At 36.6% G+C, this 12103-nt stretch overlaps 1 protein-coding gene across 1 annotated transcript in view; it reads left to right on the forward strand.

Annotated features, from left to right (window-relative positions):
* ERP44 (endoplasmic reticulum protein 44) overlaps nt 1-12103 on the forward strand; it is a 55318-nt gene that overhangs the window by 36244 nt on the left and 6971 nt on the right. Inside the window, exons 5-8 of the mRNA XM_040588894.1 lie at nt 1601-1785; nt 2251-2366; nt 6748-6805; nt 8162-8278. Coding sequence (XP_040444828.1) covers nt 1601-1785; nt 2251-2366; nt 6748-6805; nt 8162-8278 — 476 coding nt within the window. The remainder of the gene's footprint in view (nt 1-1600; nt 1786-2250; nt 2367-6747; nt 6806-8161; nt 8279-12103) is intronic.

Consider the following 12103-nt stretch of genomic DNA (forward strand, 5'->3'; position numbering starts at 1 on the left):
GGATTTACTTGGATTTAGGTACCAACATCTACCTAAACTACATTTACCTAAACTACATCCCGCTCTGTAATAGAAGACACCCAGTTTTCACAGGAGCTGTGAGATGATTTGTTTGTTTGTTTGCTTCTAGATATATTTCCAGGGGAGGAATGAACAGGAGGGCATAATTAACCAAAGCAAAAATGAAAGGAAATTGTGCAAATCTACTTTGCATACATGCTTTGTTTCTGTTGTTTGTTTTCAGTCTTCTTTTCCTAAGAATCCAAAGTGTAATCCAAAGGCTATGTTCTTTCTCCAGTCCTTCCTCATAAAAACTCCTCGAAGCTTTTTGCTGAACTTCAGCAACATCTGAAAGAGGGAAGGGCATTCAAAGCCATTAAGTACTTGCAAACTTTGATTAAAGCGGTTGCTAGATATTGGAGATGCACAAGACCAATTTCTACACTGTAGCAGAAGTTGCTTTAAAAACTCAAAGCTAGTGGACCCTGCTGAGTATGCCATGCATAGCTGGGAACTAGCTGCAACACCTACACTGCAACCTGCTGTGGCCCAGTGATTAACCAAAGTGGAAGAGGGACAAGGGGACAGTTGAAGTATTCTGGTGGGGCGTAGTGAAGAACCAAATCACTTTAGCAGTGGTTGAAGATAAGGGGCGCAGGATGCACATTCATGGGAAACTGGGCTTCATTGCTTCTGCTTGGCTTTCTTCTTCACTGCCCTTCTAATTTTACTGTAGAACCTCTTCCCTTTTTTTATTCTTTTACATTTGTAAGTCTTGTGAATAACTTAATTAGCCGACCTGTTATATAAAGGTGAAAATAGCTAGTGCTTTTATGCTAGATGAACACATATATGTGTTACTTTGTTGCATGGAGAAGCTCTGTGCTATCCAAGTCTAGAAGAAGGTTGGGCTGCGTGTATAGATGTTAATGAAGAACTGCCTTGAAGGAAATGCTGACACTAGTTGACCAGAGTGGTGTTTGCCTTAATTTACAAACCTGAAATTTTGTGTTTATTCAAAATTTGAACAGCTCAGAACTGTAACAGCAGTCTTCTGGCCTTCATAGGCTTCAAGAAATACTTTGCGCAGGGTTCACATTCTCTAAAATTTTAGTTATGACAGTTATATTTCCAGCACTGTAATTGAGATAAAAATCATAGTGAGTTTAAAGAAAAATATGGGATGGTTTATTTTATGAAAATTTTCTTATGGGGGTTAATTGCGATTTGGCAAGATTTTAAGATTCTCATGTTCTTGTTGTGCTCTTAAGTCAGCCTTCCTAGTTGTTCATAGGAGCTGTACTAAATTACTATAGCTGACAAAGTTGAGTCTTTACTTACTCCAGATTTTGGTCATGGTTTTTTTTTATGAAGATTAGTACATGTGAGAAATACTGTACCTGCTATCTGTTCTCTCCCCTGTGGTGATGTTTGGGTTGGGTGGGTGGGTGGTTTTTTTTACTGTGTTCTTGTTTAAAGATGTGGAACTACTTGTTCAGAGATGCCACTTACATGTGCACGTACACTTGTATAAGATACCATGTTTAGTGTATTTATGTATTGGTACAGTTTTGGTTTTATTTTTTCGATTTCTTTTTAGCGGATATAGCTCAGAGATACAGGATAAGCAAGTATCCAACTCTGAAACTCTTCCGGAATGGAATGATGATGAAGAGAGAATACAGGGGCCAGAGATCTGTGACAGCAATAGCAGATTATATCAGGCAGCAGAAGAGCAACCCTGTTCGGGAGGTCCAGGATTTGGAAGAAATCAGTTCTCTTGATGTAAGTCGTTGAACTTTATTCCTTCTAAATAGTTTCTTTTTCTTTTTAATGTTGGACTAGTGAAATGTAATATATTTGAAGTACGTATTTACTTCTTTGTTTTGCATTCAGAAATTCTGTGAGTGGTTTTATTTAAGCAGATAGAAAACTGGGTCATTTCGAGTATTACAAATGATTCCAATATAATCACTTTCAACTGCATTAATTTTGTAACAGTAACTCCGCTACCAAATTATTTTACTTTTAATCATTTGAAAAGAATCATGTGTTGTATTTAACAAGATACTCCTAATTCCTCACTGGAAAAATATTCACAAGGATGCTTCTGGATATTGAAAAGGCAGAAAAGAAATAACTTCTGCTTGGTTATTGACTGAATGGCACCTCCGTATTTAATATCCTTAGGGAGTGATGATAGTTTTTGATAATTTGAGGTAAGTTATAATTTAACCTTTGTTTTTACAGCACAGCAGAAGAAATATTGTTGGATACTTTGAGCAAAAGGACTCTGACAATTACAGAACCTTTGAAAGAGTAGCGAATATTTTGCATGATGATTGTGTATTCCTGTCTGCCTTCGGGTAAGTGTTAAAATTTGTTGTTTGCATGACTTCATTATTGAAATTATGTTAATGAGTTGTATCTAATTTAATTGAATGGACTTTTTAATACTGTGTGGCATAACTGAAGAGACTAGACCTTAACAGATAAATACACTAAGAGAAGGACTGGAGGAGAAAACACTTGCTAGCCTTAATGTTTGGTGTGAAATCCAACTTTCATTTTTTGCCTCCTTTTTGTCAGTATAACTTAAATGTAACTGGCAAGGTTTTGGGGGTTATGATAGACAGTTGTGTCCCAAAAATCTGCTTCTTTGGAGGGAGAGGGGAGAATGTTGGGAAGAGTTTGAAAACTTCTTGGCAAACATTTTATCAGCTTTGCAGACTGAGTAACTTTTTTTACAACCTCTTACATTTTTTTTTCTTTAAACTATGGTGGTTTTTTGTACAGGAGGAAGTTCCTTCTTTTTGTAGGTGGGACTTTTTTTTTCCTTTTTTCCTGTAACAATAACTTTATAGTTACTTGCTCACTTCTTCCTGATGTTGGGGAGAGAACTTTGTTCCAAAATGCCTGTTTTCTATGCCTGGGTCTATTTCATGCAAGTTCTGTGTCACTGTGCTTAGTAACAGTTAAAAAGGGAATTGCATTGTTGAGCTACATAGTGTGAGTCTAGAAGAAAAACCTACAGAAATTTAAATTTCTCCTTGTTACACAGTTTTACAGTGATAATTTAAAATATTACAAGATCTTCACTGGAAGAAGAATAATAAATTGCGATTGAGTGATCCCTTTCTAAGTAGCATAATAAAATGCAATTATAGATTCTCTCTGCAGTGTTTAATGTGCCAGCACCACCCATTTTAAGGTGATTGGGCATAAATGTGAATGCAGTGGTTTGCAGTCTACCTGCAGTTCCAAGACCAGGGAATTTGCATGGATTATACTAGCTTTTATATCATATACAGTCACCCTGACAGTTTTTTGAGTTGGATGTAGCGAAGAATATTGGTGAAACTGAGAGGTGTTATCAAGGTAGAAAATGTTTCATCTGTTTGCACAAAATTTTTTTTGTCAGTCACTGATGCCTCTTCTAGTATGTCTCCAAAAAAAGTGTGTGGGTGTGAGAGAGTGTTTGTAATGTGCAAGAGTACACATGGCTTTCCTTTCCATCATTTCCCAGTTAGGTACCCTGTGACTGTGTAAGCAGCCTTGGCTGTGAGCGAATAATCAAGTCTTGTAAGTCTGTGGTCTGTAGGTCTATCAGTCTTAACCCCAAGTGTTTTCTGATGAGCGCATCCATACTGGTTCTCAGGGCAGCCAATCTGAGTTGTTATTAGAATTTTAAATTATTTTTTGTCCCCCTCGTATGACTTGTCATCCTTTTCAGGAATGCCTCTTAAAACATCATTAGTAAGGTATCAATACTTCTAAGATCCTCTCTCCTGTTGTTTGAGTCTGTTCATCTTTATATTGCTATTTGTCAACTTTGTATAATGAGAAATACTCTCCCACCGCTCAGTGTTAGCATTTGGTTGTTGGACATTGTCCTTGAAGTAGTTACTATGGGGTTTTTCTTTTTTCTTTCTTTATATATAAACAAACATAATGGAACAGATCAGAGGTTGATTATTTGTACCCTGCCCACGTAACTACACAGCGAGCTTGTTGTTACTCTTTTCTCCAGACATCCATTCCTTTCCTAGCTTGGAGCTGTTTGTGTTTTAAGGTGCAGCCTTCCAGACAGCAACCTTGGAAACTAAACGTTTTCATCTCTGAGTGGCTGTGGCTCTCATGCTTCCTAACAAATTACATGTGAAAAGACTTCTGAGGGAGATACTAGCTATATAGCAGTGCTTTCTACTCAGGTTATGTATAACAAAATGTTTCATGGGGAGCTGGCGCTGATCAGCCAGACCCTTCTGACTGGGCATCCTAACAGCCCCTGGGAGGGATTTTTTGTTTTGCTATGCACAGAGTTCAACAGGTATATGGTTTGGGTGGTATATGGTAACGTGCTGTCATGTTCAAACTTGTAGTAAGCTAAAATAAACTCAAACCTATCAATTTGACAGGAAAATAAATAATTACTTCACTAAGTTCTGTCAAGGCAGAACTGTTCCCTGCTATGTCAAAGTTATTGTGGCTTTAGGTAGTGGTAATAACTTCTTTTTAAATTCTATTAATGGTACGTAGTTGCAGATCATCTTGATGCTTAAAACTATTCTTAAATAATCCTTACAGTTCTGTTAAGATCTGAGGTGACCGCAGAGCAAAATTAATGAGAGAAGACAGGAGGATACCGAGGAAGAGATGGTTAGAGGTAGATTTTAGAAGTAGAATCAGGGATAAATCTGAAATGTTTGTAGACATGCAAGAGAATGGCCTTGTGCGATTGACCCATGGCATAGGAAGCCAAATGCAGAAAACAAAAACAGCCAAAAAAAACTTTTCTCTTAAAAGGCTAATATGAACTCATGAAAAAGAGTAAAGAATCTAGGAACTGTTTTAATTTTGTTAGCAAGAAATGGATGTGAGGGATGACGGGGAGCTGGGGTTGTGTGGTTCCAGGAGGTTCACCGTCTACGTTACTGCTTCAAGAAGAGACAAAATGCAAACTGAAATATTTCCATTTTGGTAGTTGTTTTAAAAAGGTGTATCTTCAGGCATTTGGGATTTTCACATCATGTCCCCTGTTTATTTATCTGAAGTGAATCAGTCACAACTGAAGCTACTGAAGTGGAAGAACACAGAAGAATATCTTTTGGGTTCCACCACAGGTTTACCCTGGAGCATGTATTTCATTATAGATTATTATCAGTTTACCAAGCAGTGATTGGACAGGTGCTTTCTATGTCTTCACTTTCTTCTTCAGTGAAGGGTTGTTTAGGATGCAAGTGGTTTACCTCAGTAATTAATGATAGTCACAAAGGAGCCTAATTTCACATTATGGGAGCAGTTATATCTGGAATACAAAAATGCATTTTAAAACATACACCTATCAGTATTTGTACCAGTTTAGAGATGTAACATACTATGCAAGACATCTTTTGCATGTGATAAGAAAAGGACAATTGGACCAAAAATAAAACATAATTACTTTGAGTTAAGCCTTATGATCTCGTACTCCACCCTCCCTTGACCCTCTAAATTGTTTAGACCCCTGGAAGGTTTACCTCATCTTGCAGTGAGATAAACTGAGATATTTTTACTACTTTTTTTTTCCTCCCCCTTATCTCTCTTAATCAGTCTTCACCAATGCTTATATTGAGTCCACAAAAGAGATACTATAACTGGAGAAGCTGGAACACTTAGCTAACGTGCCCCAAAGGCTGACATGCTTACCTTTTAGCCTAAGCTAAAAGGAAAAGAAATGGGTAGCTCATTTACTCTTTTCTGGCACGTGCAGCCAGTCAGTTCTGTCTTGCTAGCATGAGTTATGTTGGAACATTAAGGCATGGGAGAGGAAAGGAGGCCTCTTTCAATGTCTGAAGGTGGTGAAAGGGTTTATTTCTTTTGAGAGTTCTATTTCCTTTCTTTTTTTTTTTTTTTTTTTTTTTGTCTCCTGTGTTGGATGCATAGCTGTCCTCATTTGTTTGAATAAGAGATGATAATTTGGGGGCACAAGCTGGCAGCTTTCAGGGTGCTCTGTTGTGGCTGGGATTAAGAAACCACAAAATATTCCAGAAGAGCAGGAGGAATTTACTAAAGTGACATTGTGGAGTTTGGGAATTGGTGAGTTTAGACAACAACATAGTATGACAACATCGTAAGCTGACTATCAAGGAGGAACTGTATGTGTTCTCCCGGTACACACATACCATATCATCAGTGGTCAGAAACTGCATGCTGTGTCCTGTGCTTTCTAAGTCTGCTTTGAGGGCAAAGTGGACAGTATGGGCTTATTTGCTATCCATTTTCTCATTGCTTGGGCTGGTAGAGCACCTCAAAGCCCTTCTTTATGAGGGTAGATGAGATGTAAATATTTAGTGTAACAATGGAACAGGAAGAGTAAATGCAAAACTATTCCTTAATAATAGGTATTTATTTGATTATGTATTTATTTTAATTTACATGATTATATTAATTCATTAACATTTTTTTCTGATAATCTCTTATCCAAAATAGTACCGGCATTCATCACTTGCACTTCGATGCCTTTAGTCCACATTTCTAATCCTAGGGACGCGTCTTGCTGACTCGCATAATGCCTTCTTATATAGCCAGGCCAAGTTTCTGTGGAGTCACTTTACAGTTTACCTTAAAGATCCAGGATTTTAATTCTCAAATTTTGAAGGAAAAATAAGTAGTAAAGAAAGGATAGCAAATTAAAATACGGGGTTTGGTATCTCAGTTATTTTATTTGTCTGTACCAAGACATGCTTACTGGTTGGTTTGTTGTAGGGCTATTTCAAAAGCAGAGAGATTTAGCGGAGACAATGTAATCTACAAGCCACCAGGGGTAAGTGTAACTATGTATTTTATTCTGCTTATTGTCATTATATATGAATATGAACTAATGGAGACTAAATTCAGATCATTTGGTATGTTACTGCATCTCAACTTTTAATTTATTTCATTACTAAATAGTGTGAGAAATAAGATTTCTCTAGATTTTCTAGTAAAAAATAGTGTTTCTGAGTCAGTGAAAAAGATCTCCATCTCCTTTGTTGCCAGTTGAGTGCACAAAACCTCTGTCATTTTAAATGTCGATGTATAGAATATTTTTTTCTTAGAAACACAGTCAATTCATCATGTGTAGATACTTTGTGTTCTGTAGAAGTCATTAAAATCTGCAAAGTTCAAGCTGGTGCAGTTCATGTTTTTCAAAGCAATTGACAATTACTATTTTTCTGACTGCCACTTGCCTGTCTTATGTGTCTGAGCCCACAAGGGTCAAGACCTGTTCTCTGCATTAAAAAAAAAAAAAAAAAAAAGTAATTAGTAAAATTAACTACCTGTTAACAAACTGTAATAAACATAGCTTTACTTGAGGGAAAATTCAGAAAGAAGAAAATCTGCAAGAATTGCTTTTTAGAAACGTAATTAGTATCTGAAAATGTGCTTTATCAAATTTGATGTATGAAGATGGTTGCTTACAAAAGAGAAATAAATTAAAAAAGACCTAAAGGGGAATGGAGATTAAAATATTTTTTTCTGCAAAAGCAGAATTTATTAGGTTACCTGACTTATATGGTGTTTCTGAATTAAGGTGTGCTTAGTCATGGCCACATCTTGCAAAGTCATGCTTCACTTCACGTTAACCAAAATTGCACTTACATTAAAAGATGACAGTACTGAATTCTGAGTTGCAACTACTAGTGAATGAAGGAAAACTATTATTTATTCATATCTCTTCTGCAAAGCAAATGTAAAATATCAGTTTCAAGTTGTGTAGGACATTAGGAGCATGGTTTTGGTGAGTCTGTCACTATCAGCATGAAGTAGCATTAATATCTGCGTTTAGTTATATCTACATGGGATTTTTAGGTATGGAGATACTATTTCTCAGCCTAACAAATAGCCTCTGTTTGAAGCATCCCTAATTTGGAAGCAAAGTATCCTTTCAGTTGTTCTTAAGTTTTCTTAAAAAGTGGAGTTGACTGCATAAATGATCATACATTATATTTATTTTCCTGTTGTACTTTTGTAACATAGTTATTAGAAATGTTGCACGCACAAAGGTTGAATACTGGTGTAAAATTGGCTTTCAGTATTTATATGAAAATTGTTACTTTATGTCAGGTAGGTAACCTTCTTTGTAGGTAGCAATGTCATTTTTACTGTTTCTCAACTAGTATATTTTTCTTTTCAACAGGAAAATGCTCCAGATATGGTGTATTTAGGCTCGCTAACCAATTTTGATTTGATTTATGCATGGACACAAGATAAATGTGTACCACTAGTTCGAGAAATTACATTTGAAAATGGGGAGGTAAGACTTTTTTTCTACCATTCTACTTTTGGGGTTTCTTTCTTAAAACCAAAATGTTTTTTTCAAGGTCTAATCCATGCCAAAGAACTCCCTTCATGCTCCACTTTTGGCAGAGAATAGCTGTCAGGTAATGTCTTTTCATTCTTTTGGAGCTTTTTGGTTAGACTTGAAATTCACTGGAGGCAGATTTGTAGCAGTTTCATACCCTACCAGAGGTTATGATTATGTGTACACGTCACGTAAGAAATGTCTAGTGATTTGCAGAGTGCGGACACTTGGGATGCTAAGAATGTGCACGTGTAAGAATGTGCGTGTGTAACACCTTGAGTAGGTTGTATTATTCATGAAGTAAGTACATTTATATAGATATTATGACTAAATGTTGATTTAAGATCCAGACACAAATGTTAAGTGGTTTTTGCATCTGTTATGATCTGGAGAAAATGTTTCTAGTCAGTGTAGAAAATATCCATGTCAGCATGTCTGTGACAGTTTGAAAGACTAAAATAGTTGTGAACTGTCCTTCAGTTATAAATCAGCTTTCAAAATTTAATGTTAAAGTTGGTAGCAGAAAAATGTTACTGTACTAACCACTTCCAAAGCATTAGCTAATAAATAACCACATTAAATGGTGGCTGACAATCTACTGAACTAGCAGTTTTCTAGGAGCTGTAATAAAAAAACGTGACTTTTGTGGGGGTTTTTTGGTCAGTCTGTGTTTAACCACTGGTACCTTCTTAATCTTTTTAGCTTTGCTGCTCTTTCTCCTGGGTTTCTTTTTTTTAGCTGTAAATCATAAGATGGAATTTGGAGGCTTGCTTTTAAATGTCTCTCTTCTCCTTGTTAGCCTTAATTTCTTCCAATACTTTTCTGTTTTCTTTTGTAACTCACTCCTTTCATCTATTTCCAACTCCATATTATTTTTATTAACTTTTTTTTTTGTAAAATAACCAACAGGAAAAAAAAATTGTAGAAAATTAGCAAGTTTGTAGTATCTCAAAAGGAGTATTTTTAGATAGCCACAGCATCTGCTAGAAACTCTGGTGAGGTTTGTAATAAATTGCAGTATATTGTCCACACTGGATTAGACACCAAAGCATCAGTCATATGATTCATTCTCAGTTTGCACACTTTATTTTTTTTATGCTGAATCCAGAATGTCTGTAACACTGCTGTTCTGGGCGCACGCAACATGTCGGTTTATATGACAGACGGAGGGGGAGGGTGGGATGCACATGATGGTTTAAGTACAACCTTCTAGTCAACCTTGCCAACTTTTTATTGGAAAGTTCAGTTAGTTAAACAAACTTTAATCCTTGACTTGCAACTCAATAGGTACAAGGTGCTACATGTTAACATCTTTAGAAGTGCGTGGTAGATTTTCAGTGTACTTTTCCTGTGGTGAAATTGGATTCTGAGCCTTAGAAGCCAAGGTTCATCACTCTCAGCTTGTACCACCTTGTGTTGTGGTTTTTCTGGTTGTTCTCTCAATGTTCCATTCCTGTTTACTTAGGCAGATATTTACAATTCCAATGTGACATTTTGCCTAGCAACATTTGTTTAAAGATTTAAGTGCTGCCAGTACCCAAACACATTTAAATGTGCCAAAACGGAGATAATTCTGCTTGCTGAGATTGTACAGTATTTGAATGGGTCTTTAATACATACTGCACAATATTACAGGGTAAAAATATGAAGTGCTGTGACTGTTAAGCTGTGTTTATGGTACTACAATGCCATATAAATAACAGAAAGACAAAAATTTCTACCACATATTTTAAATTCAAATTTTAAATCAAAATTGGCCTCTATAAACTGCTGGTAGGTTTTCGCCTTATTTTCTTTCTTAACGCTTTCATTATCTGATAAGTGTCATGGGCAGACTGGCCAGGAAGATGCCCAATCTGAACAGAGCTCATCATTGTGACTTTAGACAACATGTAGTAATTAAGTAGAAGACTTTGCTTTAGAGTTTGAGAAGACTGTCTATCGGAGAAGACTGTCCCTGTACTCCACAGGAAAAGGGTGTTGGGATCAGTGATAAGCGGAAGAAATCACTGTTTAACCTGTAATCAGTCTGTTTAGTTCTATGTTACATGAATACAACGAACCGTGTGGTTTAACGATGGTACTGAACTGAAAGGTTTTGAAAGGGTAAAAAACTTCTCAAAGGCGTACAGAAGTAAAGTGGGAAGCTCAGATCTAATGAAAAAATCTTTTTATATTCTCAGTGCCGAACAAGACAGTAGCCTCCAAGGAAGCAGTCCAAAGCAAATGAAATGCTATTCTGTTTGCCATGTCCTGATCAGTAAGGCACAGTATGAAAGCTGGAGTAGAAAAGCAAAGGAAGGCACTTTTTAGAAACTAGTTAGAGCCAAGATTGGCAAGGCTTTCAAGCCAGCAGTCCTAACGGCCTATTTGGTCATTAATTGATCTTGTGAATATAATTCTTCAAGGTTTAGGTTATTTTAGAATTATTCAAGAATTCAAGAATTATTTTAGAAAATAATTCTTCATTTTAGGTGCTTGCAAGCAAGCTTAGAGCTGGAATAACAAGCTGTGTGAGTTCTTCCTTGGAAATAGACCTGCTGAAATGAGTGAGGAAATAGAGCTGTAATCATGGTGCTACAAAACAGACTTTTTCCCATCCTTTTACAGGAGAGCAGGCCGAGACCCAGCCAAATTCATGTGTGTAAAAATGAGAACGAGCAAATACGATTAGTGTTGGTTTTAGGGTTGGATTGGGAAGCTCAGATTTCATCAAGAGCGCTGAAGTTATGAGGACCTTTGCAATCTGCTGTTAAAAAACAAAGCTTCAACTTACCTGACGGAATGGTTGAAGGGAGAATGACAGCCGTTTCATGTACACTGTGTAACTGGCTGCCTGCTGATATGGAAAGCATTTCTTCCAATTTACTGCAAATGGAAAAATCTGCAGAAACTCTTCTATTTGGTGGCAGAACAAATGAGTGCTGCTTTCTCAAAAAGCAGATTTTATTCTGATTCAGACTAGAACCAAAGAAATAGTAGCACTTCCTTGTACACCAGTTGTGCAAATGAAAGATAGGCAAGACTGTAGGCATTTGTTAGATAAGTGATTATTTCTTGAGTTGGGCCGTAGCGAGTTGAGCTGATGTTCAAAGGTGCCTAAAAATCACTTTCGAAGCAAGCAAATGCATGTTGTTTGGGCTTTGGGTAAAAGAAAAATCCTGAATAAATTATTCAGGGGGTTCCTACATTTATCTGTCCCTGGACAGAGATCTTTAAAAGGCACTAGGGCTACAAGAATGCATTCCTATGAGGAGCTAGAGCTTGCCTGTCCAACAAAGCTTTTCATTTCTTCAGCAGTTTTAGTAATATGGTAGCCTGTGAATTTAATAGTGGTGGTATACAGATGACCAGTAAGGACACACATACTGGCGAAAGAGCAGTACCTGATCATAACTGATACAGCTTCTGCTTTTTCCTTTTAATTTTTTTCTTCTTTTTAGGATGGTGTTATTTAAAGAAAAAACCCACAAATGTGTTGTGCTATGCTAAGAAAAAACAGTTTAGTATATGAACAAGCTAGGACTGGATCTAGAATACACCCTCAAGCTTTGCATAGCATTTAATACCATACTGTTCAGGCCTTTTTGCTGTTTCTATGAAGATTATATGTTTTCTCAGAATTGGGCTATTTCTTTTGAGCAAGTATTCCAATATATTCCACTGCAAGTGTATCCCTTCCCGACATGTTGATAATGAAATACCTTCATTCTTTATCTGCTGTATATGATAGAGGAAGGAAATACGGTTAACTGTATCACTCGGCTATCTTAGGTG

The sequence above is a fragment of the Falco naumanni genome, chromosome 3, assembly GCF_017639655.2.
Source record: "Falco naumanni isolate bFalNau1 chromosome 3, bFalNau1.pat, whole genome shotgun sequence".
NCBI lineage: Eukaryota > Metazoa > Chordata > Aves > Falconiformes > Falconidae > Falco > Falco naumanni.